This window comes from Acinonyx jubatus, chromosome D1 (assembly GCF_027475565.1).
Source record: "Acinonyx jubatus isolate Ajub_Pintada_27869175 chromosome D1, VMU_Ajub_asm_v1.0, whole genome shotgun sequence".
NCBI lineage: Eukaryota > Metazoa > Chordata > Mammalia > Carnivora > Felidae > Acinonyx > Acinonyx jubatus.
The window spans coordinates 100,250,976-100,278,124 of NC_069390.1; the positions used below are offsets into that span (position 1 = coordinate 100,250,976).

Genomic DNA, 27,149 nt, shown 5'->3' on the forward strand with positions numbered 1-27,149 from the left:
CACAAAGGGAAAAATTAAAGGGCCAGTTACACTGACAATCGGGAGAAGTCAGTTAGGTATAAAGCTCTCACTTTCTAAGGTAATGCCCCATAGTGCTTGCTACGGCTCAGGCACTGTGCTCCATTAAGGTTGGTTATTTGTAGGTTTCGTCATTAATTGAGCACTTCCTGACTGTTATCGATTAGTCTCAGAGCTTTAAGGCTATTTTAATGTCGTTCAAGAGATTTTGTTCTATTCTTTTTAAGATGCTTTAAGTTCTGAGCTTCCTATAATTGACTCCAGGGTCAAATGTAACCATAAGATTCTGGAATTGTGTGAGATCTTTGAAGAAATATTGATCATTTATCTCCTAAGACTCCAGAGTTCTATTTGCTAGGTCCCTTCAATAAAACCTGTATACTTATGTGAATCTAATGGATGTAGGTCTTGGAGTCGGGTGAGGTATTCCAAGTAGGAAATCTGTTCCCTGACCTGAAAAATGAGAAGTTAGCTTAGGGGCCAGTCTTGGTCTAGGGCACGGTTTTTGATTAGGTCTTTCTGTCTAGAAAGAAAGTGATGGTGATTTCTTTTTGTGGTATAACAAAGAGACACTTGGAATAAGACTTTATAGCATTCCTGTGGCAGGAAACAGAGAAGCAACCACTGCCTTATTAGTTCAAGGACAGTGTTCAAGCCAGCAATACACCAGTAGGATGTTGTTCACTGGCTGGCAGTACATGGGAAACAACCTAGAGCCAAGAAATCTTGGGGAGAAAAAAAAAAAAAAAAACGATGGCCACACACACACACACACACACACACACACACAGTTCCTTAACGGCAGAAGGAGAGAAGTGATAGCCCAGGTTGGTCCCTGTTTGATACATTTATAAACACATCCTCCTGACTTGTCTAAAGTCCTGACAGCATCCTCACCAAGAGGTCCTACCACCATCTCGAACAGCATACCCTCCAGCCTACTGCAAGAAGCTGTAATGAAAGCAACAGTAATATCTAGAATTTTACTTGGCGGAGGGAAGACCCATCTTCAGGTTAGTCGTCAACGGGGGTAGAATACGATGGAAACTACAAAGCAGGGGACCAGGTTTCCAGAGAGATAAAGATCCGGAACTGATTGTAATTGAGTGCCTTGTGGCTAAAACCCAACTTCTTCAGTACAGCAACCATTTGATTTGGATTCACTTGAGAGTAACCTTGAGATGTTCACGATAGAGATCCGGGCCTAGAAAAATGTCATGGTCTGAGAACTTGGCAACTTAAATGACAAGACGTATTAGGTCAGCCAGTCGTGGCCACTTGATTTGTCTTAAAAATCTCCATACTGGAGTTCTTTCTCTATTTCTCTTTTCTTTTGTAAAAAGGGGGAAAAAATCATTTCCGCAAATCTTTCCCTTTGAAGACTCATTACAATACTTTATTCAAGCTTGTGTTGCTAGAGTATGTATGAAGTACACCAGTTGTTTATGTATGTTGACCATTTGTTCTTACCAATATCTGATTGGAATAAGCATGTGCTGGAAGGTTAGAAGTGCATGGGCATGATTCAAAATGAAATGGATTTTCTCCAAAAAGAAACCAAACCACAATCAGTCACAATGTGTTTTTTAAGGATCTAATTGATGGTAAAGATAAAAGCGAGTGTAAGAATGGGATTTTTAGACTCGGGTGACCGAAGGGATTTTCTTTGAATAAGGATCTTGAGCATTTGTGTTTTTGGAGCTCATCCTTAAGGCCTGGACAGGAAGAATCCTGTGTTATGTGTGCATGTTAAGCAATGCAAAAAAAAAAACAAAAAAAAAACCAAACAAACAAAAAACACACTCTGCCAAATCCTGGTACCACATGGTCTGAAATTGATGGCAGAAATGCATGAGTGACTTAAAGCACGGATGGTGTCGTCGTCCTTATGATTATTGATGTGTGGGTGCGTGTGATGGTTTTTGTTTGTTCAAATGTGGGCGCTTCTCTGTAAGTGTCTTGTGCCTTGTTCTTTTTCAGCCCTGCGTGTACCCTCTCCCTTCCCCCACCCGCCTCCCCTGTGTGAGGTTCTGGGTGACAGCATGTCCATGGTCTGGACTAGCGCTTGTGCTTTTGCTGCACTGCAGTGAGCTGGCTTCCTCTGGGTTTGAGGTCCTCTCTCTCTCTCTCTCTCGCTCTCTCTCGCTCTCTCTCCTCTTTGTCTCTCTCCCTTTCTCTCTCCCCTCTCTCTCCTCCCTGTTTTATTATTTTCTAGTCTACCTGTCCTTTCGCTTTCCACCTCTTGACATATCAGAGGCTGGTGATCTCATGAATTGATATATCCCAGATAAGTTTTTCAGCAGTCTTTAATTCAGTACGTAATTATGGTAAGACTCAAACGAGGAACCCCTCTGAAGTCATTTTTCACTTTCAGTTTTATTTCAAAATCTTTGGCCTGTGCTAGATACACATGCTCCTACCCTAGTCCGCTGCCCTCAGGAAAGCACCCCCTGAATCGCCCTTTCCCTGACTTATTTCTTTAGTAGTGCAAGCCTTGAGAGAATCCTAAAAGCACTTGAAACTCTCATATTGCTTTCTATTCAATTGTGGGGAAATTCCGAAGCCCGTTTTAAAGAAAAATAGCCAGCAGTGCGCATTATTACAACCTCTATGTCCACCATTTCTGTGTATGCACCTCTCTGCACATCTCTCTGTACAAGTACGCAACAGTGGCATTCAAAGGCTGTCATTCAGTCAAGGGACTCTGCAGACATTGTACGTTCTACTCAAGAACAAAGCTAAAGAGGTTTACGAATGGCTGCAGGACCTGAAGATTGCGTTTCAGCCTTGATATGCAGTTTGGAAACAATGTGCTACTGTTTAACGGCGTGAACCAAATTTCTGCCAATGGGAAGAAGGGACAAACTCTCCACAAAAGCTGACAAAGCAGGAAGAACAGGATGACTGAGCTTTTAGATTAAAACTACCGGGGGCGTCTGAACTCTTATGGCTGGTGATGGAAGTAACAGTTTCCATAATATGGCCAAGTGATCAGATGTCTGCCACTTAGGTAAGAAAGAGACCATCGCCTACTTTTTCATACTGGAAATGGTACTGGAGCCAGTGGGCTACGTTTTTGTTTCCTTCAGGTTTTCTTTGATCATTCTTTTATGACGTTATCTGAAAAAAAAAAAATGAAACCCTAATGAACTGAACCCACAAGCATTTAAATTTTGCTTGACTCTGACCTTGACTTTATTTAAATATCTCCAGGATCTCTTGCTGTTTCTAATGTTTGAGGTTTTCCTTCACCTGGTTAAAGATTGCCACATTATACCACTTTTAGAAGCCAGTGATGTCTGCTAAAAAGGAGGAGTAAGGAACACGTGCAGAGGGACGCTAAGGAGGCTCGGGTATGTGCAGCACCTTATAGACCACGAAGAGGGAAAACACGTCTCCACAGAAGAGACCCCGATAGTGCAGACATGAAATTAGCATGTATGGATTACTCGGAATTAATTGCTCAAAAAAAAAATTCCATACAGATCAAAAGTTAAACCTTTCATTTGTTTAACAAAGTTTAAAGAAATGTATTGGATACATTTTAATTAGAAATGACAAGGTAAGGGCTTTAACAAACGATATGGGAGTTTAAAGAGAAAAACCCAAGAAGTGATTCCCCACATGTTGTTGATTTGTGAAGTTTCCTTTTGAAGAATATTGTCTGTTTCACGAAACGCATCGTCCTTTCTTTAAGAAGAGGTGTGTAATTTTTAACATGAAAGAGGACTGACTGCCTAAGTCAAAGCAATTTTAGGAGGTAAATTTTGCTCGTCCTCACGTATATACTCAGTGCTTCAGTAAACTCTTCCAGTTATATTTATTCAAAAATTATCCAACTATGGCAGAGCACTATAGATTCATAAAATACAACAGTATTGCAAAAACAAATTTAACGCCACTAACCTAAATGGCTTCCCACTTTCGGATGTAATCTGAGCAGTGGATTCCAGATGATTTGGTATATTTTTAAATTTATGCCATTAAAAATGACAGTTTCATCTTTAATGAGGTGTATATCAACTGTCTGTTGCTTTTTAATGGGAAACTTTGCATATCAATGATATTTCATAAACATATTTGTCTTTATTTTTTAAAATTAGCTTTCTAATGCCCTCCCCAAGGAAGCAAGCATTCAGCAATAAAGCTGCCTACTTGAAACATCCTTGTTTAATATGGTTCAGTGGGTGCCAAGCACGTATATAGAAAGCTTTGATATTCGTTGGGCCACGTAGAAGTGAGGGATTAGCCTTCTGAGAACTGCAAATTCATAATTAACTACAGAGAAGTACTTTATGTTGCCCATTTATAACAATTATTCAAATAATTGTATTCATCAGTCTTTATACAATGGATAAAGCCAATTAGCAACAGGAACACTTTCAGCCAATCAGATTTCAGAACAAATGGATAGCATCCCTGCTCACTTGCCTCTATAATTGATTGCATTACTCTCTGCTTTCCCTTCTGTTGCCCGAATCCATAGTTTGGGAACCATCCGTGGGCTCAAACCCTCCCATTTCTAATTGGCACCTGCCCTTGAATATTGGCACCCAGGGTTCATAATGGAAATTCTTCTTCAAGACCTGATATGATGGCTTCCTTTCATGGCACCAGCCTAGCCATCAATATTCATTTGACTGCTTTATAAAACAACCTACAAAATCCAAACTTTTACTGACCATTTCTACTTGATTGTTTCTGTTACTTCGGTTTTTTGTTTCCTGTTTTTTGTTCCTGGTTTCGTTTTGTTTTGTTTTTAAGTAGCACGATCAGTTTGACGTTGCGGGTTTCCAGAGCGTTTGTTTCATGCTCTGGCTGGTAGTTCACTGAGCATTACTCCCACGTCATTCGTTCAGCAAATGCTTGCTGAGAGTATACTCTGTGCTTGGCTCTAAGAGAAGGGAAAGGTGAAAAATAAAGACCCGCTGCTCTCCCCAAAGTCCTTGCAGCTTTATAGGTCCACACAGAGTCTTGCAAAACGACAAATCCCATTAGACAAGTACTAGCAAAGTAGAGGATCCGCAGCGATCGGCCAGGACTTTGAACAGAACGTTAAGGAACGAGCAGAGGCCTCCTTGATTGTCTAACATTTGGTGGCGGTGAACATTTTATTAAAGGAGCATAAGTAAAGCATGAGAAAATGGAATCTGTCCCCCAGCTGAGCCTCCTGTTGTTTATCTACCTCCTTCTTCCCCTCCTTTAATTCAGATCAGAGCTGGCTGAGAGCTGTCACAGCCAGCCACCGCTGGTGGTGGCTTCGTAGAGGCCTTGCAAGCCCCCCGCCCGATTATCTCCTGACCTGACTGCTTTCTCAGCTTTGAGGGTTTTATTTTTCGGGAGAACCACTGATTTTTTTTTTTTTAATTCTCCTTTTTAAGAAGTCATTTTGCGAAATCAGATTTTCTGATGAAGACACAACCTGCAATCTGTAGTCAGCAGATGCTGTACCATTTTGAAATAAGCGATCCAAGATTGTCATAAATTGATAATGAAATGTATTTGTCAGTATTGGCAAAGGATTTCAATTTATGGTAAAATGTGAAATCAAACTTACATACATCAGTATGTAACATCTAAATATATTTGTATTTTAAGAGCTGTGTCAGAGCATCGACAGCTAACAATCAGCCTTTATTTTTTCATTCTGCACGCTGTTATGAACGAGTGATTTTAAACATTCATCTTCATGTTTCATGTGCTTTGAAAGTGGAGACTGAGGAATCTTTCTGCCTTGATTGTGTATCAATAACAAAATGAAACAATTGGAGAAATGTACTTCTGGATTAATGCATTCAAGCTATCCAAAAAAAAAAGAGAGAGAGAGAGAGAGCAAGAGATTTGGCTCATGTTTTTTAAGAAATTCATCCTCAGTTCTTAAGTGTTTTGTTTATGTCCCTTGAGGAATGGAAAGAAAAACGATTTGTTTTTACTTGTAAGGCCTTACTCAGTTGCCCAATTCCGCAGAAGAGCTGGACAGTGAGGACCTCTCAGGTAAGGGCTAGTCACTAGGTAAGGCGCTGCGGTGTCCAACCTGTGGGCGCTCTGTCCCAGCCTGCAAAATGCCCATTTGGTTTCCTGAGCACTTAATTAGCAATTGTGGATTTTGAGACGGAAGGAAAACAAATTTTTATTAACGCTTTCTTCCTCCCCATGTCCCGTTCTTCCCCGTGCTAGGGGCATCTATTTCAGATTGGGACTGACGGCGTTAATGTAAGGAAGGCCAGGTCATCTTGGGGATCGCACTGAAGCCACTCTGTGTTCAGTGGCTTAAAATAATTTTTCATGTTCTAGATGTAGAATGGTTCCAGAGAAATTTTTTTGCATCACAAAGCAGTGTCAGGATGTTGGATTATGAGAGAAGATCTTTATTTAAAAAAGAAAAAGCTCATGTTGACCATCTGCTTCTGTAGAATGGACTAGAAAAGCCATGTCATAGGTATCTTAGAAGCATGGGGTGGGGGGGCGGGAGGAAGGGGGGCAATTGTTTTGTCACACACCATGATGTAAACTAATTATCCACCTCAGACCTTTTTCACAGCACACTGAGCTCTTGCAAAAGTAGGTTTCATGCTTGATTCAGGGATTTAGGTGTTACTAATCCAGAATAAGAAGCATATCCTAAAAAGGAGGGGGGGTGGTGGCAAGGAGATTCAAAATGGTCAGAGCTAAACAATTATATGAGGTGCCATGATGCTCTGGGATTTCAGTGCCCACCAGCTAGAGCTTCTTAAACATTTGGATCAGTCAGTTCTTAATAAGTCAATAAGGAAGGCCAGTTCCTTATTACTGCGATAGAGGAACCAAGACGTAGGACTGTGTGTGGCCCCTTACTCCAGCCTTTGGGAGGGTTCCATATTTCTCCTTCCTGAAGAGATTTCACTTGAGCGCCCTTGAATAGTTGGTTGTTAAGGTGGCAGCAGTCCTTGACGACAGGTTTCCCCCAGTGAGAAAATAAGATAGAGTCACTAGTCTCTCTCAAAATGCAGATTCATTGCCTCCTATGTGCTTCTGTCAAACTTTAAAAAGGGGAGGATGCCTTTATTTTTCTATGTACCATGTCGCAGTGTGAGCTTCGCTGTCGGGTTTTTCCACAGAATGGAAGCTCCGGGAGGCCGTTTTGGTTTTGTTCACTGCTGTATGCCTGTCGTGTAGTAGGCACTCGATTGATACTCGTTGGATGAATAAGTTCCCAGTCCCAGTGAATTCGGATAAATAAGTAGAAGATTAGAAAGATAGCCAGCCCATCAGGGGAGTGTTTCATGTTTGCCTCTTATTGGCGGTGTATTTAGAGAAGTTGCAAAAACATTAGCCCGATTTTGAGAGCTAAGTCCTTCTCCTTACTTAGAACGTAAGGCTGGTCGTAAGCAATGTGCTCTCGGTTCGTGTCCTGACCCTCAATAAAACAGCTCTCTGACACAGTGGCCCTGGCGATTGGAACTTCTCAAGGACCCTAAAAGAGGACGGAGTTCTCATTGGCCTGATCCCTCTTGGCCTGTTAGTCAGATGAAGGTCACTGAGATACGCAGAAGTCATTTTTCTTCTCTTTAGGAAAATGGGACTAAATCCGCCATCTACCCCTTCCTCAAGCATCATCAATTGCGGAAATACTCTGGGTGTCTCCCAGCTCTGCACCAAGTCAGATGTGGCCTTGCTGCAGCTCTATCAATCACCCAGAGTCAGGAGCAATAAACCAACAACTGTTTGTGCTCCTAATAATTTGGTTAAATTAATACTTACGTGCCCCCTCCCCCGCCCCCTCCAGGAACGCTGCAGTCCTGTGTTGCCCAGGACCCATAAGTCATGTAGAACACTGATGATCTATCAGGCCGGGCTTGGGCTGCCTTTGCATCTGGTTTGATGAACTAATCAAAAACTGATTAGCACCTATGTTCAAAGGGGATGCTGATTAATCAATTACTATCGATTGTGAGCTTGGCTTCCCTCGGCAGCAAAGAGACATCTGAAGGGAAAAAAAAAAAAAAAACAACCAATAAAAATTGAGCAGCTGTCATTGTGTTTAAATTTATTAAAACAAAATACATTATTTTTTATGAAGCTGTCTTGAAATGGGTCACTGAAGGGGAGCATATTGATTGAGAAAGGATGAACTTCTCAAATTTCTGTAGCCTAGAGACTGAATTCAATTATAATACAAGACAAACAGGTTAACACCCGTCTTAAACAGTCCATCAATAAATGAGAGTAGGTGTTGCGCATTTAATGCTAAACTGTGGTAATGAATAATATTACCACCCATCCCCTGTTCCATCTGGGGAGAAATTCCATCCTTGCCTTATTATGGATAAATGCTCTATCCTGCATTTCCTGAGAAATAATGATGGTCTGTCTTCTGCCCACCTCCCCCATCCACCACCGCTACCTCAACCAAGGACAATTTCATGAGCAACATACCGCTTTCCATCCTCACCCAGCAGAGCAAGTTGCCCACCTGGTCCTCCTCTTTAACCTGCAGTAAAAAATTATGCCTGTGTGTAGCTCAGTGATTTAATTATTGGCAGACCTGGGGAGCTTGTCCAGTCCCACCTTGAACCCTCTCATTTACTTTTTTGGGTGCTAACTTTATTGACGATGGATCCACACGAGTTTTCAGTTGTTTTATCAATTACATCTGCTGTTTCCCGGTGACAGCTGGTGGTTATTGCCACCCATGTGGAATAGAATAGCTTTAAGCATATTGATCCTTCTATTTTATTTTAAAACTTTTAAAAAATGTCTGCACGGCCTCCCTCCTTTCAGCACTGGAAGGGCCTTTGGGGACTGTTGAGTGGAGTGCATTGGTAAATAGACGGTGTTCCAGGGAATGACCCTCTGGCACTGTTAGAGCAATCCATCAGTCTTCTGCTTTTGAAGCAGAGGCCCCGACAAGAAATTCCAGAGCTGTCATGCTTCCCCAAAACATGTTTTCCACTCTTGCCCTGCAAATGAGAAAGTGATCTAGAAAAACCCCACATCTCCCTCACGATCGGTAGAAAAGTGTGGGTGCAAGGAAGTCTCTAAATGCCCTGATAATCCGTGCCAGGTATTATGGAAGACCCTAGGTGTCCCCTAAAAGGATTCTGAAGGAAACATGGGCTCAAAATACAGTCTAAATTTAGCTAATGGAAGCACCTAAAGGCCTTGAGTCCAGATGATCAGTTCTGAGATAGGATACAGGACCATCTGGTCATTGTGAGTGTCCTCAAAGTTGGCTGAACTTGCTTGAAATGTGTGTGAAAAACTCAACAGACATAACATGGGGGGGGGGGTGTCTTTCCTTCCTTGCCCCCACCTAAGCTATGGCCCAGATTTGGCAAATAGGCGATTTCATCTCTGTGGTAGACTAGCAATAATGATGGTAAAGAAAAACTAGCTGGACTATGTAGACAAATTCAAGGTATGGCCCCATAAAGCTAAGGTGTAGTAGTTAGCCTGTATTTATCCAGTCCTTTCCAGCTCAGAAAACTTCCACATATCTCACCTGCTCTTTGTTCGGCACAACTGTTCGAGCTTCTCCGTCTTCTAGGCTCTGGGCAGGGCACCAGGCATGCAGTGGTAAACAAGACCAGCCAGGAGCTGCAGCTGCTGGGGATCTCACAGCACAGACCTCTGCTCTTACAGCGACATTCTAGTGGGGCAGCCAGGCTCACAGCACAAGATGATGGCAGACAGTGACAAATGCTGTGGAAGAAATAAACGTGGGTACACTGGGAGTGAGTGACTGGGGCTAGGAGGAGGTGGAGGCTAGCTTAGAACATAAGCTCACCATGGAAGGCCATGGGGACAGAGAGAGTGAGCCAGCCGTGAGAGGATTTTCAGGAGAATCCTAGGAGAATCCTCAAAGAAGGGTTGTTAGTCTCAGTTTGCAAACGAGGAAGCGAGAGCTCCGAAAGTTAAGTGATTTACTCAAGGGGCGGGGTCAGAATTTGAACAAATGGCTCTTCTGGCCTCTGCAGGAAATGGAGACTTTAGTTTTAGAGCAGCTCTCCTTCCCCTGTGAAATCCACCCTTCCCTTATTATGATGTCTTCATGACAGTCTTTTTCCTCTTGGACCCCTTTCAGTTTAATGCAGGGGTCCAGGGAACGAGGAGGGAAAAGTCGGGCTCTCTGTAGCCCATCAGGGGTAGAACCACATGCTGAGTGACCTGGAAAGATCTCCTCCAGCATCCAGCCAGGCTCTTTCTCCTTCAAAGAAGTCCTTAAACTCAGATGATTTCGGTGCCGTTGTCGCATCGAGTGTCCAAAATTATGAGATCTATTTCCCACTGAGATGGTTCTCTAGGCCATAGGGAAGTTTTGGGTCACAAAGGTTGAAACATATAGAGCTCCTTATTTTTAAAATTGTGTTTAATACAAGGCAGGAGGCTGAAACAATCGCATCGGGTCTGTGGCAGCCTGTCCATGGCTTTCCCACAATGTAGGTTTGAAGGTCATCAGATTGCTGATCTTCCCATAATCCAACATGCTACTGTTTCCCTCATGGGGAGGAAGGAGGCCATCAAATAGGAACATTTTCTCCAAACTAGCCAGTCACCAGATTACAACACAAAATGTGAATTCCAGTTCTACAGGTTGGACACTGCTTTGGGGTGACTTCACCATATTCATTAATCCATCCTCCACACACCCCCAAATGCCTGAGGTCCACAGAAGCATCTTTCTCCAGAGAGAGATTCTAGTGGGAAATGTATGTTTTGAAATAGTTTATGACTGTCCTCTTTATCAGATGTATACTCTTTTAAGGAAAACTGTGGTTTCATCTTCTGTGCCTTCCTGTTGCTTAAAATGGAAAAGGCACTCATACTTCTAAGTGCTTATTATGAGATGAGTGGGGCAGACTCATGAGTGTGCCTCTTGGTCTCTGGGGACACTGGATGTTTGGGGAGGATCCCCTCCTGTTCATTAAGGCATTTCTAGTGTTGGGTAAATTAACTAAATCAAGTTACTTGAGATGGGAGAAAAATCAACCTAAAAAATACTTGTTCTCATATTTAGCTGACAGCAAATATTTAAAATCCTCATACTCCGATGGTACACCTGAATCATGACCTGGCCCAGGTGGCCTTCAGCCTTGACCACACAGGGCAGCTAGGCCATCAGTCACACTGTGTGCCATTCTGCAAAAATGGAAGAGGGCTTAGTCAACTCAGCAAGTGTTTATGGGGCATCTTACCATCTGAGAGCAGTGCTGAGTGTGCGGACAGCCCTTCCCCCAAAGCCTTGATAAGTATTTGCCTTGAGTCAGTAATATTAAAAGAACTGGGATAACGCTCTCCTTGGCCTTCAATATAGCAGATTTAAATCTGACAGACACTTGCTGAGTACCTATGATATGCCGAGGCCTGGCCCAGAGAGGCACTTTCATATTCAGCAATACACCGGCCTCTCAGAACAGCCCCGTGAAGTGTCTGGTTGTGCTCGATGGCTCATAGGGCCTGATCGACCCGCCTGAAATCACGGAGACAAGTAACAGAGCCCCACTTGTACCCCAGACCCAACGGCGGGCCCAGCGCACTCTCTAGTGGGCTGTGCAGGAGATGAGATCCTCACTCTTCTGCGTCTCCTGTGTGGGCCTGTTCCTGGAGATCGCCTAGGCAATGACAACCTAGGAGAGCCCGAGTCCTGATCACTGGGTAGTGACGATGTACAGCCAAAGCCTGGGAGCAGTACTTCTAATTTCAAGGAACGCATCCTGAGCTCTGGGTGACAGGGGAGGACGCGGGCCACAGTTTTCCTTTAAGTAGCTTCACACCGTGCCGTTGAAATGTTAGTGCAGCTGCAGTTCCATTGCTAGAATTAAATGCAGGTGAAGGGTAGAACCGGCGGCCTGGGATGCGCTATGGGATCTTGACTGTTCTTTTGCCTTACACTGATTCCTCCCCTTCTGCTTTCTAAGAAGACAGAAAAGAAAGGTTATGTTGCATAGAGGCTAGTGTGCTCCCAATATATATTAACATCTTAATGGGAAAGCTGTGCATGTACTGTATACATTTACTACTCTCTGACAAGAGGGAATTAAATGTCAGAAGGATTTGTAGCATCTATAATTGAATTGGTGCTGAGGAAAGCAAATCTTAAGGAAGAATAACATATTAGGATTAGCAAATAATGTGGCATTTTGTCAGCGCGTGCCATTCAGTTTGTTCCCCTTCAGTAATAAAGTTGTGCTCTTTCAAACGCACACTTATTTTTGTTGCCACGAAGGGAGCTACCGTAGGTGATGGGAATGAGCGGCTCCATTTTTTCAGAAGGCACCAGGGTTGGATTTGCTTTGCTTTGGTTTTGTCTGTGAGCTCAGATTTCGGTTTTGCCTCAGATTTGGAAAAGCCACCATCAGGCTTTTTTTAAATGTCTTCCTGGCAAGAAGGAGCACATGACAGCACAGTCACGAAGAGGCCTCTGAGGTAGACTAATCCCTAGGGTCCCGGGAAGCTGGAGGCGACGTTTCCGTTATAAACACGATTGCAAGTGTTTGTACTTAAACTGACTTGTCCGGGAAGACCTCAGCCCAGGAAAAAAAGTCTCAAACTAAACCACGTAACAGAACTGTTGTAAAAAGTCAAGAATCCTAACTTTTTCCCCCAGTCATTCATTAGATGGGGAAAGGGAGAAGGTCCAACATAGGAATTGTCCAATAGAAGCAGGAAGACCAGTATCATCAGAACCTCCTCCGTGTTTTAAACGTTAATTTCTAAGGTGAGCCCTAAGGTAGCTTGTGAGGTATGGGGAAGAATAAATACGTGCTTTGAAGAGGTGTATTCCACACTCCCCAAGGTTTTAAATGTGCCAGCTAGCCTGAGCCGGGGATGTTAGGAAATGTGAAGGGATCGCCAACACCGGGTAGCGGTCCCCTGCCGTAGTATTAACTGTGTGTTACATGTTAACTGGATCAGACTTCAGCTCGTCAGAGGGAGGAGACTGGGCGTCCTTTTCGGCAAGGAGACCAGCCCCGGGCTGCAAGGTGAGCAGTGGTGCTGCAGCGAGCATTCTGCTCAGTGACGTCCTCTGCCAGAGTCCCTGTCTGCCAGGAGCTTGTCTAGGACATACCGGCCATTCCCTGGCTGTCCATGAGTCCCCGCCCCTGGCAGCAGAGCCTTCTAGGCTTATCATGGATCCACGGTGAAGGCATTCTCTTGGCAGCTTCTGTGAGGCGTCCCATGCCAGGTGGCGAAGTAGCCATAGAAACCGAGATGTGTCGCAGGGCCCTGTTTTAGCACAGGCAGCGTGACCCCCGGAGCGCTGCGTTAAGGACAGCTCTGGCAAATAATTTAAGGAAGGAAAGCAAGTGGAGAAAAAGGAGTCCCCTGGAGCGCGGGGGGTGGGGGGACCGAAATTCCTCTCTGGCAATCACTTTTCTCGGCAGACCACCGCCTTTAGAGCACTGCCTTTATGTTGCCCATGAGGAATGGAGCGGGCCAGGTCACCTGGCCCAAGGTAAAGAAATCCGAGCTCTTGGGGCATCACTCTTGGGAGTTTCTTTGAAATGTTTTTGTCCTCACGGTTTCTAAGATGCTAATGCGAGCCCAGGGTGGCCAACGCTGTGACCCAAGCAGTAGTGGCCAACTTAACATTCCGCAGGCAGCTTGTAAACTCTCACCTGGAGCCAAGTCGTCCCAGCTTTTTGCCAAAAGAAAAGCCAACTCACGAATACTAAACAGCTCATGACGGATCTGTCCTTAAAGAGACTCGTGTCACGCTTAGAGCCATAGACGGGCCTGCAGGAGGGGACAGTACAGGCTGGAAGGAGAGGGCCCGCAAAACCTCTTCTCTTCCCTGCGTTGACAGGGCATACCTAAAATCCAGAGCTATGGGACGACTAGGCCAAAGTTACTTGGCCTCACACGTGAAAGGATTGGGGCGACATTATTCCCCCGAACACACTCGGTTCAGGGCTGGGATAACCTTGACGCCAGGAGCATACACGAGTAGGAACATGGCTCCTCCTCCAGGATGATGGGGACAAAGCTTAGTCCCGGAAATATGAGCGCTCTTAGTAACACCTGTTGCTTCGTTTCTTAAAAGAACAAGGAAACGTTACCTTCCAAGCCCAAGACCTGTCCATTCGCCTGAGTACCAGGCGTGTTTATAAGTGCTTTCCGCACTCACGTTTCCTTTTCAGTGTAGGAGCTGGAGGCATCCGTGGAGTCTCGTTCTTTGATTTCCTTCTCTGCCCGATTCAGAAAAGGAACCGAAAATCTGGAGATGCACCCCCCCCACACCCCAGGAAAGCTCATAGAACCAGAGTGAAAAGATCTGCACCCCAAGAGGAGCAGGATCTTTGGATGATGGTGACAGATACTCTCCCAAGTGTTCCACTGAGAAGTCATTTCTCAGGCATAGGCAGAGTTGTTCCTTCAGGAGCAGGACAGGAAAGGCTGGGTGGCTGACGGACTTTGTTAGAGCTGTGATCCTTGTGGTGGTTGATGCTCCCTGCCCACGCCAGTCATTCCTCCCTGCCACCCCCCCCCCCCCACTCCCTCCATTTGCCCACTGCCTCTTTGTGTAACGACTCGTGCCCTTGCTCCCGGCCTTGAGCGAGGCACGGGCACACAGGTGCAGGCAGTCCTGCCCTGGTAGAAGGTAACCAGCCTTCATCCTGCTCCCCCGCCACCTCGAGCCAATCGACAGCACTATGAAAACCCTCCCGCCCACCCCTCGCAGGGCAACGGAATGTGGGAGTGCACGGAGGCAGGAAAGGGCTCCTCTCTTCACGGAGGACGCCAAGCCGTGGCCGGTGCCGGTGAATCCGGGGTGGGGTGGGGTGGAAGGAGGCCGTGAGGAGCTCACACACCTCAGTGTTCCCTGTAAATTAAACATCAGTTACCTTCTGTGTCCGTCTGCAGTAATGGAAGGCAGGAAAAATGTCTTGGTGATTAACTGGTGGTAGTAAACTTCCTTATCAAGTGAGTATCAGGAGATAGCTGGAGAGATTACCCTTATAAATAAGTATCTGTAAAATATGTATGTCCTTGAGGGTGGGCAAGATCACTAGAACCCAGGTACTGAATGTGGGCAAAGTGCAGGGGGGAAAAAAGCAGCCCTCAGCACATTTAGGTCTAAGTTCCTGGGCAGCAAAGGCCAAATGATTAGTTTTGGCGAAAGAAGTTAATCCCGCAGATACCTCCCCGTGAGGTTTTCTGTTTTTCTTTATCGCAGGGATTCTCTCTCTGTCTCTCTGGCTTCGAGAATGTTCCCGTGCCAGGGACGGAGGAGACAGCCTGTTAACAGTGGACGTGAGAGTGCCTTCCCCTACATGGGACGGCTTCTCTCTGCTCTCAGCCTCTCTTCACCTCTTACCCCTAACTTTCCCCTCTCCTCGATGGCTAGTATCACTTTGTTTTCCCCATGCAATTCTAAGACCTGTAGAATGAGTTGAAAGACTCTATTTTTCAATAGGTCTGAAGCTCATGGCAATGGGAGGTTAGTTCATTTTCACTCCCACAAGATCCCCTATTTTGACAGCTCCCTAAGGAAAACACAGCTCCCAACTCTGGTCTTCCCATCAGCGACTCCGAATCTGTGCAGGTGGGCGAGAGAGTCTCCAGGGTGTGAAGCACTATATCCCCCAGCAGGTACCCTGTGTTGGAGGGGCACCCCGGGGAGGGGAGCGCTCCCCTTCGACAAGCTCTGTTGTCTCTAAAGGAAAAGAAAAAGTTTCCGTGGCCAAGTTCTGCCTCGTTGAAATGATTTTCAAGACACAGAGGCTGTTGCATCCACAGTAGGTAACACTTGGGGCTGAGGAGGGCGATTCCTCTCCACCACGTTTCAAGTCGAGCTTATTAGGTTGCTGGAGGGGCTCGCACATCACGGAGCGGGCTAATTGGCTGCAGTGCACTCTGCCTCCAACCCATCTCCCTTCTCCAATTACACTCCCATCATCCCGTCGTCCTGGGCGACCGGCCGCTGCCGCCTCTGATTCGGGATTTCTGTTTGGGCTGGGGTTTTTGGGTTTTTTGGTAGTCCTTCGAAAGGTAACTTAATGAAACGCTTTGAATGCTTCATTTTTTTCTTAATTTAAACTCTTTTAATTAAAGCATTTCTCGTGGAACCCTCAGTCACGAGTTCTTTCCCCCACATCCTTCAGTACTTAATCTCAGAGCAGAATTGGAAATATCGATAGAAAGTGTAAATCATGCCCTCCTGCTGAAAGCGTTGTATCAGGTTTCGGCTCAAAAGAGCACCATTACCTTTAGCTGTCACGGATCTGTACACTTGATCGATAAACTTCAAATATTATTAGAGGTGGAGGCTTCAGAGATTTGCTCTGTTCTTTGGAGAGAGACAGAGATAAATCTTTCTTAAAAATTGACTTGAATTTGCACTCTCCGTCTTCCCGGTGAAATGCATTTCTCTCGGGCGTCCAGCAACTGCAAGGGGGACAGATTTATAGGCCATGTGCTTCTTGTACTGAAAGATTTAAATGGTAAATCCTTCACATATGACTTCACAAATCATGTAAAGTTAAAAGATTTTTACCGTTTCTGTTGCTGCTGTGCTTAAATTGTAAGGTACAGCCAGTAAATCATTTTAATGGAGGTGTCGTACTCGACTCAATAAAAAAAAAGACAATGGTTTAGCTTCCACTCCAAAATGTTAATGTATTAATCAACAGGAGAATAATTGTTTCTTACTACATTTATAAATCTCGGGTGCCATTAGGGTTTCGGCAAGGGGTGATGTAGCCACATTCCTAAATTAAAATTGTTTACACTGCCATACATCCATTCCGCATCGCCATAGCTCATTCTGGGTTCATTTTGGAGTTGTTCCCCGGCCAAACATGTCGTCGCTCAGTCGCAAGAAGACATCCTGAGGGAGTGATGCTTATAAAGGAAAATTAATTGCACCGTGAAGTGTTAAATAAATAAAATAAAACCCGTCTGTGGCAATGGACAATTATTCCCGGCTGTCTTTTCTTGAGATAGGTCTTTAGGCTTTAGATTGAGGCTTACTCCCTCATGCATCCTAAATGTAGCAAGCATGTCACTTTAGTCTTCTAAGCCTTGTTTTATCTCCAGGCAGCTGTGGCTTGAGAGCTGGGTTGCCTGTGCCTGTGCCCAGCAGGGAGTAAGTCGCTGGGCACCTGCAGAAAGCTGCCTTAGCCTCCCCTCCGCAGCTCCTGTTGCCGCCCGAAGGTGCCATTCCGAGAACCCTTAAGTCGTTAGGTCGCCTCCTTACTAGGACCCGCAGCCGGACACAGAGAGGGCGAGCGCTGAGACCAGGCCAGGACTGGACGCAGACTGTTTCTCCTCTCCCTGGCCCCTAAGCGTGGTTCCACACGCACTAGTGCTTCTCTGCTGCTTACAGTGAACTCGCCCTGTGGGGAGCACAGATCGGTTCGGCACTGGACAGGTCAGTCTGTTCCCTTGGTGTGACTTGATCCATCTGGACGGTCTCTCGGCCTCCTCCAGTGTAAGGGAAGGTGACCTCTGACCTGGAGGCAGTGCGGCCAGGGCTGCTGGTGTCTTGCGATGAGCTCTACATCCCTGTTCCTTTTCTGATCCCGACAGATTCTCGAGCGGGTGAAGAAGGCGCCATCAGAGCGGTGGATCATGCCGTGATCGGCGGGGTCGTGGCCGTGGTGGTGTTCGCCATGCTGTGCTTGCTCATCATTCTGGGGCGCTACTTTGCCAGACATAAAGGTAAGCAAGGTGCTTTGGTAGGCAGGAGGCCTCCCGTCACCACAGCCCCTGCGTCTGGGGACTCGGCAAGGTTTTCCTTGCTAGGCAGTTTGGGTCACGTGGCCGCATAGGCTGTTCGGGTCCTGAAACTGGGAGAGAGGAGAAGAGAAAAGAAAAAAAAAAAAGAAAAAAAAAGAAAAGAAAAACAGAAATCTTAGCAGCTGCTGATTAGGACTCTGAGAGTTGATGAGTGGCACGTCTTGATTTCGATTTTCTCTAAAAGCTTTCTAGATTTGTTATTCTGCAATCCGTAATTGGGGATAGAGCAAAAATTGTAAAAATAGGGGCCGGTGGGCCAGGTGTGGCGTGAACCCCCAAACGACAAGCGCGCCAAGAACGTGCCCATAACCGTCTGCTTTCTGGGCAGCAGCTGGACAGGGCTCTGGTCCCCCTGGCCCCAAACTTGGGGTGAGCTGGTCACAGCGGCTAGAATCCTGCCTTGGTTGGATGTGCCTTAAAAGCCACATAAATATGTATTTTTTAAATCATCGGTGCAATTGATTTAAATTGCCATTAATCATCAGACGTATCAACTGTGCAGCCTGGATGGGCAATCATCTTTTCCAACGCTCCTCCTCTGTGCCCCATGCTGCTCTAGCCCTCTCCCCCGCGCCTGGTAATTTATTCTGCCCTTTCTCTGTCAGCCCTTGTCTTCCTCCGGTGTTTTTCTCGAGCGCTGTGCTGTGAGCGTGTGGGGCCGCCCTAGAGCATCAACTCCAGGCACTTGCATAGTGAGCACAGGGCTGGGGTTTGGGGAGGATTCCTTGAGCACAGCAGTGGATGTCCAAGGTACTGGAAACCACCTTCAGAACCCACAATGCCTGTCTCCAGCATAAACCGTTTGGGGACCCCCGGCGCTGTGCGTACTTCTGCCCGTGCCCCGGAGGCGGCCTGCTGGGCTGAGAACGCCCAGCCTCTTGGTGTTGAGCGGGGTAGAGCCAGGAGGGTAAGGCCAGAGAGCGGGGCCAAGTCTCCTCAGCAGCTGTGGAGAACGAGGGGGCAAAGGGTGTCCTGTGCCGAGGGAGGAGGGATGCAGGCAGGGAACATCTGGCCACCTGTCTGCTCACACTTGTCACTCACGAAAACCTGAAAACACAACAAACGTTATCAGCCTTTTTTTTTTCCCCCTTTAAGAATCTTGGAGGATATATGACGGGAGGAGGGGCTGTGTGGTTTAGGTGGGCAGCATAAACTCTCCCCAGACGTCATACCGAGGTGCAGGCCTTGTCTTTCTCCATCACCTTTCCCGTAAAGGGTTGGGACTTGCCGATGAGAGCGTCTCCAGCTTTGGAACGTTCTGTGTGTTGTCATTGCAACATGGCCTTGCCAATTAGCGAATCCATGAATCCGGGTCCAGGCTACACTGACACCACGAGCGAGAATCACGCGTCCCCTGAGACAGACCCCGAGCCTTGCTCACGCCTGTTGTCGTATCAAGTGATGTGGCGATCTGGACCCCTCACTCCGAAGGGGGGCGGGCAGGAGACGGTCCGACGTGCCCGTACACGCCCCGGCGAGGCCTCCCTGACGGACAGGCAGCGGTGACTCGCGCAGCCAGGAGACGGGGGCTCAAACAAACGATTTGAGACGACAGTAGAACATCGTCAGGGCCCTAATTCATTAATTGGCTAATTGCTCTTCCTTGCTTTGGTCCTTAACCATGTGCGCGCACATTGCCGGTCATTGGTCGTGGCCTGCACTGTTTATGCTAGTCAGCGGCTCTCCAGCTCTCTGCATTTCTAGCTCCCACTCACGTCTTCTTCTGCTGACATTCTCTGGTCATAATCACTGCTCTAATGTCTCATTTGCTGAATTATATCGCAGCGGTTCAGTTGGAGTGGTGCCTTTGGAACCCCCGGATCCCCATTTGTCTCATCCACCTCGCTCTCTTCTTCCAATTGTTTTTTCCCCTCTGCTGCCTGCACACCACTTCGGCTGATGATGGCCATAAAGCAAGTTGCCATCTCTGTACCACTTTACACAGAGGCCATCAGACAGTCACGGTGCTTTACCCCTTCATCTTTCAGGTACATACTTCACTCATGAAGCCAAAGGAGCCGATGACGCAGCAGACGCAGACACAGCTATAATCAATGCAGAAGGAGGACAGAACAACTCCGAAGAAAAGAAAGAGTACTTCATCTAGATCAGCCTTTTTGTTTCAATGAGGTGTCCAACTGGCCCTATTTAGATGATAAAGAGACAGTGATATTGGAACTTGCGAGAAATTCGTGTGTTTTTTTATGAATGGGTGGAAAGGTGCGAGACTGGGAAGGCTTGGGATTTGCTGTGTAAAAAAAAAAAATGTTCTTTGAAAGTACACTCTGCTGTTTGACACCTCTTTTTTTTTTTCTTTTTTTTTTTTTTGGTTGGTTGGTTGGTTTTTTAAAATTTTCATTTCTTCCTACCAAGTCAAACTTGGATGCTTGGATTTAGTTTGGGTAGATTGCAGAAAATTCTGTGCCTTGTTTTTTTGTTTGTTCGTTGTGTTCCTCTTTTTAAATTTTTTTTCCTGCTGTTTCTTTCTTTCTGTTTTTTTCCTTTGTGCACATTTATTTTGCCCAAAAATTTTGGGATTTTTTTTTTTTTCCCCAAAATCTCCCATTTTGGAATTTGCCTGCTGGGATTCCTTAGAATCTTTTTCCCCCGTATTTTGTTGTTGTTTTTCCTTTCCTTTTTTGTCTATTTTTTAAGTAACTGCTTTCTGTTCAAGATTCAGTTTCATGAAAGGAGAACCAGCACAGTTTAGATTTCATAGTTCAGAATTTAGTGTGTCCATAATGCATTCTTACTCTGTTGTCGTAAAGATTTGGGTGAACAAACAACGAGGACTCTTTGCTGCTACCCATGTTTCAAATACGTAGAGCAGTGAAGACTAGAAACGTAGACTGTGATTCAGAAAATGTTCTGTTTGCTGTGGAACTACATTACTGTACAGGGTTACCTGCAAAGTGAGGCGTGTCACAATGAGATCGAATCTGTCTTTAATTCTGTGTCTGTAGACGGCTCAGCATAGAGACCCCGCACTGTCCGGAAAGGTTTGGGGCGGAAGGGGCTCCTCCTTTTTCAACGCCCCAAACAGACCTGGCAGGTGAGGTCTGTTCCTTTTATATAAGTGGACAAATTTGAGTTGCCACAGGAGGGGAAGTCGGGAGGGGGGGGAACGAAAGTCCTGCTCTGGTTATTTCTGTTTCAAACGATTCCATCCACCTTTCCCAATCGGCCATACTTCTCACTAATTTGTAGGAAAAAAGCAAGTCCGCGTGGTGTGTGAATGACTGGATGGGACAGGGTTTGGTTTTTCGGGGGTTTTTTTGTTGTTTTTTTTTTTGGTTTTTGTTTTTGTTTTGTTTTTCCTTTGTGTTTAGTGAGGAAGACAGTAGGATGTGGCCTGCATGTACTGTATATTACAGATATTTGTCATGCTGGGATTTCCAACTCGAATCCGTGTGAAACTTTCATTCCTTCAGATTTGGCTTGACAAAGGCAGGAGGTACAGAAGAAGGGCCGGTATTATTCTCACACTGGTCTGCTGTCGATCTAGTTCTCGAAAGGTCAGAGCAGAGGTGGAAAAACAGCATGTAGGGATTTTCAGTTACTTAATCAAAACTCAAATGTGAGTGTTTTTATCTTTTTACCTTTCATACACTAGCCTTGGCCTCTTTCCTCAGCCTTAAGAACCATCTGCCAAAAAATTACTGATCTTCGCATGATGGCAGCCATAGTGCATAGCTACTAAAATAAGTTACCTTGAACATATCTTAGATGGGGAGCCTTGGGAAAAGGTAGAGGAGTCAAGTTACCATTTACATTTTTTTTAAAGAAATGTGGGGATTTTCACTGAAACGTCTAGGAAATCTAGAAGTAGTCCCAAAGGACGAAAACTAAACTCTTACCATATGTGTTGGTAAGGCTCCAGACTCCAGAATACAGTCCCTATGGAAAGATGGCATCAAAAAAAGAGATCTATATATATATAAATATATATTATATAACATTTTCAGTGAGTAATTTTGGATTTTGCAAGGTGCATTTTTACTATTGTTACATTATGTGGAAAAACTTAACGCTGATTTATTTAAGGGGGAAAAAAAAAGTATCAACTCTTTGTTATTTGCAAGTGTGTTGATTTTTCTTGTCTTTGTTTTAACCTTTGATAGAACCATTGCAATATGGGGGCCTTTTGGGAACGGACCGGTATGTAAAAGAAAATCCATATTGAGCAGCATTTTGTTTCCCTCCCCACCCCACCCCCATCCCTAGGCACTTAACCAAGACAAAAAGCCACAACGAACATCCCTTTTTCGATGAATTTTATAACGTGCAGCTCTATCCCGAGCCCTTTAGTGCCCATTCTGACCATAGTATAACCACATCAAAGGGTGAGAACCATTTAGCATGTCGTTAAAAGGTTTTTTTCAGTTGTTCTTTTTGGGGGGGGAGAAAAAGAAAACAACTACCATTGCTCACCAAATTGGCATCTCATTTTTGGGAACTTCCATCTTTGTTTTGAAAAGTGTATGGTAGTGCAGTGTTCCTGATGTAACTTTCTGGCTTTTACGATGTTGACATGTCTCAGGTTCATGTGTTCTGATTGGTGTTTTTCCGTCTCAGGTAGATTGCAAAGTGTAGGCCCCACGCATTGGAAAAAAATAAAATAAAAAATAATAATAATAAAGCAAAAACAGGAAATTATGGATTTTAGTTGTATATTGGTTTATGTATTTTTTCTTAAGTATACAGTGCACTGTTTGAAATGTATTGTTGAGTATTACTTTGTACAGGTTGATCACTTTTTTTAGAGTGAAGAAAGAACAAACTTGTTTTCTGTGTTTTTTAAAGGAATATAAAATAATGAAGGATGTATCATTGATGCCAAATAAGCTTGTTCTTTAGTCACCCCGACGTATTATTTTTCCCTTTAGGCCAGTTCTGTTTTCGAGGTGTACATGAACAATGTTATGGTGTAAGAAATTTCATATCCATATGTTCCCATTCGCATTTTGTATTGGTTCATGTATACCATTTTTACAAAAAAAAAGAAAAAAAAAGAAGTACTATAAAATATCTGTCTTCTTAATAAAAAAAAATTAATGTTACCAAGTGATCCCTTCATCTCATTCTGGACTTCTTACCGACGCCCGGGGCGGGCGCGGGCCGGCTTCCTCCCCAGGGTCGGGCGCAGCGACGCGAAAGAACGAACGCGGGCAGTAGGTGCTGGGAGATGCAGCCGCCCCGGCTCGGAACTGCTCGCTCGCTCTCGCTCTCTCTCGCTCTCTCTCCTCCGCTCACCCTCCCTGCCCTTGTTCTCTTCTCCCCGCGCAGCGGACAGGTGGGCCCGGTGCTCCAGGTGCTCCGGCAGCGCTGACTCAGCGATCTGTGCAGGTGTGCGGGATGCGGCGGCGGCGGGCCGGCCGGCCCCTCCCCCCTTCACCCACCACCCCCACCCACGTCCCTGTGTTGGCTGCTCCACCTGTCTCTTATTTTGGGATTTCGTGTCTTAACAGTTCATTCCGCCTTCTTCATTTCAAGCTCTCTCTCTTTTAACAAAAAGATGGTGTGATCTGCGGAGGACTGGCTTGGCCGCCTGTGGGAGACCCGTCTCTGTCCCTGTTCAGGCCGCTGCGATCTCAGGGCGGGTGGACAGCAGGATCCGTGTGTGGTCCTCTTGCCTTGCAGGCCGTAGGGAGCAACGACTGCACTTCATGGTGACTGATCTCATAAACGCACAGACTATACGTGAGCAGCCCCACACCGCCCTTTTCCCACCATCAGCCCAGCGAGGGGCGGGGTGGAGGGGGGGGCGGGGTTGAGCTTCCTTCTCTCTCTCTCTCTCTCTCTCTCTCTCTCGGGCAGGTAATGGGGAAATGCTCAGCAGTGGAAGAAAAGGTAAGCTCCAGAAAAGCCAAAGGCCACGTCTCTCATGTCAGCCTCCTCCACCCGGGCCTGGTCCCTTGCCTGTCTCTGTAAAACATCAGCCAATCAGATACTCGGTTACCTGGCATCTGCTGGGTGCTCAGTGTCATGATAAACGCAGAGAAGCGGAAGGTAGTCGCTGGAGACTAGCCAGGGCATCCGTTCCACCTGTGCGAACGCATGAAGTGGTCCTCAGACGTGGGGGCCTCGCCGAAGATGGTTAAGGAGCCCCAAGAGTGCCGGGGGAGTTTCTTGGAGAAGGGAGATGGGCTGGAGAGCCAAACCAGCTTCCCTGAGGAGCCGGCCCCCGCTGGGCCCGAAAGCCTGGTTTAGCACCGAGGGCAGTAAGCCAGCCAGCCTGCTGGCCTGTGTGGCGAGAGCCAGATGAGTGAGACACGGAAGGCGGGGTCGGTCCTCTGGCGCCCTCACAGCCCAGGCATGGGAGTCAAAATTTCCAGGGCCTGTCCGGGCCTCTGGGGGGCGGGGGGGGAGGCACGAGCTGTGGGATCTTCTAATCCACCATAGCTTTTTACAGAGGTGATAGAGGGCAGAGATCAGGAGTACGGGCCCCAGGCCCTGCTCTGCCACTTACCAGCCGTGAAACCTCGGGCAAGTTACCCAGCCTACCTGGCCTTGGTCTCCTGCTCTGGAAGGTAAGGCTCACCGTCAGTGCTGTTAGGAGACGTACACGAGATAAGCAGGAGGAGCTTAGCAGATAAGGCACCACAGTCAGTCATACAGGAGAGAGGGAAATGGGGGAGTGAAAGGCTAGAAGGTTCCCCACGGCTACCAAGAGGTGGTCACTGCTCAAGTGAAGGGAGCTATTGGGCTCCTCTGCGTGTGGACACCTCACATCCTCTTGACGCTTGCCTTGGAAGGTGTAACCACCCCTGTATCCTCACCATCCACTGGTTATTCCAGGCCATGTGGCACGTTCAGTGACCCCAGCCCCACCCCCTCGTCTGTAGCATGAGGCTCCCGATTCAGCTGTAACCTACAATGAAGGGACCCAAGAAGTCCATTGAACGGAGGCAGACGTGAGGTGGCCCCTCGCTGCACAGTTGCCGGTTGAGTTCCACAGGGTATGCAAATGAGAAGGTGCCAGAAGCAGTCCATGTGAGCAGGAGCCTGATAAGTAGCCCGGTCCTTCATTTGGTCTGGGAGTGAAAATGGCCCTCGTTTCCTCCAGAGGGTTTTCACAAATGCTTTGGCCTGCTTGCATTCTCCAAATACATCAACTAGAACCCCGAGGTGATATGCGGCTGTTAATTGGTGCAATCTTTCACTGTCCTCTGTCTGCTTGAAATGTAATTCTTGTACTGCCCGTGGACTTACTCCATGGAGAAATGTTCCTTTGATTCTGACATCCAGAACCTTAAAGCAACCATGCCGTTCGCCATGCTACAGGTAGAAAGAGCCCGCTTGAGTGAGAGCGTTTTGTTTCGTTATAAAATTCACTTAAGACCTTTTTGGTCAGGATACCAAGTACACAGCCCTTAGTCATAAAAAACTGGCAGCCACATGCCTTGGGAGAGAAATGCCTACCCAACAGCCATACACGTATACTTTGGAAATCTTTCGAAAATGAAGCAGCTGGGTGTCCTTAGCCACTGTCCGGGCGAAGGAAGAGAGGGCTCCTGGCTGTCATCCGCAGACCTCGTAGGCCAATGGTCACACGGCGGTGGGCACACAGTAGGCACTCGGCAAGGAATAGTTTATTCCGGGGACACCAGCTGAGCGCCCCGTTGCTGGGTCTCACTATACCTAGTCTGACAGGTCACCAATTCTGTATTTCAGACCTTGACATTGACAAGCACGTCAGCGTAGGCAGCTTGCCAGGGGCCGTGAAGAACGCACCGGCCAGCCCATCGTCCTCATGGTCCTGCTGGGACGGAATATCTCTTCTCTCCCACAGGGAATGACATATTTGGTAATAGCTGAGCAAAGCCTCACTATTGTCAGCATATACCGAGAAGGGCCTTCAGAGTGACGTGACGTACGGCGTGTTAGAAAAATTCAAGCCACGTTCCTTGCCTTGTCCATGTTCATTTCAAAATTGTCCAATGTGCCTCCAGTAAGAGCCGTATCATTCAATTCCCCCAAGTAACCCCCCAATCATTACACATGCCAGAAAGAGGGTGTTAGGCACAAGGATCATGTGAGCGCCCCAAAACTGAGACTTGAAAGCAAGAAGTTTCTTTTTGCAAGTCTTCCCATCCTCTGTTTCCAGGCTCTCCCCTACGTAGGAAATTTTCTTTTTTGTATTTTTCATTCCAAAGTCTACTGCCCCCGCTGGTCGGTGCCGGGAATTGCACTTCAGGTCTTGCGTATTCAACTAGGGAATTACTCCGGACAAGGAACCTGACTTCAAAGTCAGGTGCTTTCTCTCTCACGAGCACACCCACGGCCGATGCCCTGCCACTCCCTCCTAATCCTTCGAGGTGTTGAGCTGTGGGGCGGTGATTCCGGGGAAAGTGAGGAAACCTAGAGAGGGTCAGATCAGCACATACCCCAGGTCCAGGACTTCAGCTGCCCTCCAAATGTGGGCTGGCTCACAGTCCTATTTCAGACATGATCGCCTTAAATCTTCCTTAAGTGCTATCTTCTCAGGTTAATTAATCACCAGGCTTAAACTTGCTGTTACCAGCAGGAAGTCCATCCTGAAGTCAGCAATGTGACGATTGCATCTTCTAATACTGTTTATCCTGCATTAGTGTTTACTTAGGGGGAAAATTGATCTGTAATTGATATTTCAGTCTTCCAGAGCTGGTGTTGGAAGAGCCTAATGCAAGCCTTTAATAGCAAGCAAATATTTAAATCCCTTAATGGTTGCTGAATATTGAAATGTGTGACTTTATTACTCTTTTTGGTTTGTTTTCTCTGTAGTTGTGTATTTCATCGTTTAAACTTGCAACGGATGCTGGCAGGCTCCAGTCTAGCTAATCCACAAAAGCTGTTTGCCCAGACACAGCAGACCTGATTAAAAAGTATTGCTGTGGAAGATAGTCTTCTGCACTAATCAGTCTCTGTTAGCTAGTGACGAAATTACTATCCATCTCTCTCTCTTTCTCTCCCTCTCTCTAGGCCTGTTTTCTCTAACCTCCTCTCCCAGAATAAAGTGATGGGGGCAGCTATAGTGTTGCAATTAGGAGCATGAATCTTTTATCGTTTGGACAAGGAAGGGAAAATGCCATTACTGTCAACTGAAATGTCCTACTTGGGTTTTTTTGCTCCCACTTTCCTGCCAAAGCCCATTGCTGCTGCTGAAAGTGTATAACATTCACAGCTGTTCTTGATGGCTTGATTCTTAACACAGCCAGAAATGTAGCCCGGGAGATGCTTAAGACAGTTTATGGAAAATAATAGATTTCCTTGCAGAGACACCAATGCATCGAGAAGGGTCTTGAGTCACGTTAGACCCAGCCAAGATCACGAATTTTCTCCCTTTTCTGGCTTCGGTTGCAAAAGCTGTTGCTTTAAAAAAAAAAAAAAAAAATGCAGACCCTCTTGAATCCTCTGTTTTCCCGGTTGGT

At 46.2% G+C, this 27,149-nt stretch overlaps 1 protein-coding gene across 13 annotated transcripts in view; it reads left to right on the forward strand.

Annotated features, from left to right (window-relative positions):
• Positions 1 to 22,799, forward strand: part of CADM1 (cell adhesion molecule 1) — a 424,919-nt gene extending 402,120 nt beyond the window's left edge. For 8 of the 13 annotated variants that reach the window (XM_053204084.1, XM_053204086.1, XM_053204088.1 and 5 more), the window contains 2 exons: positions 17,530 to 17,661; positions 19,728 to 22,799. In XM_053204084.1, coding sequence (XP_053060059.1) covers positions 17,530 to 17,661; positions 19,728 to 19,846 — 251 coding nt within the window. In that variant the 3' untranslated portion in view covers positions 19,847 to 22,799. Of the gene's footprint in view, positions 1 to 5,958; positions 6,013 to 17,529; positions 17,662 to 19,727 lie in introns of all 13 variants that reach the window. The other 5 variants (XM_053204083.1, XM_053204085.1, XM_027036565.2 and 2 more) reach the window with 1 other exon arrangement.
• Positions 22,800 to 27,149: the final 4,350 nt, after the last annotated feature.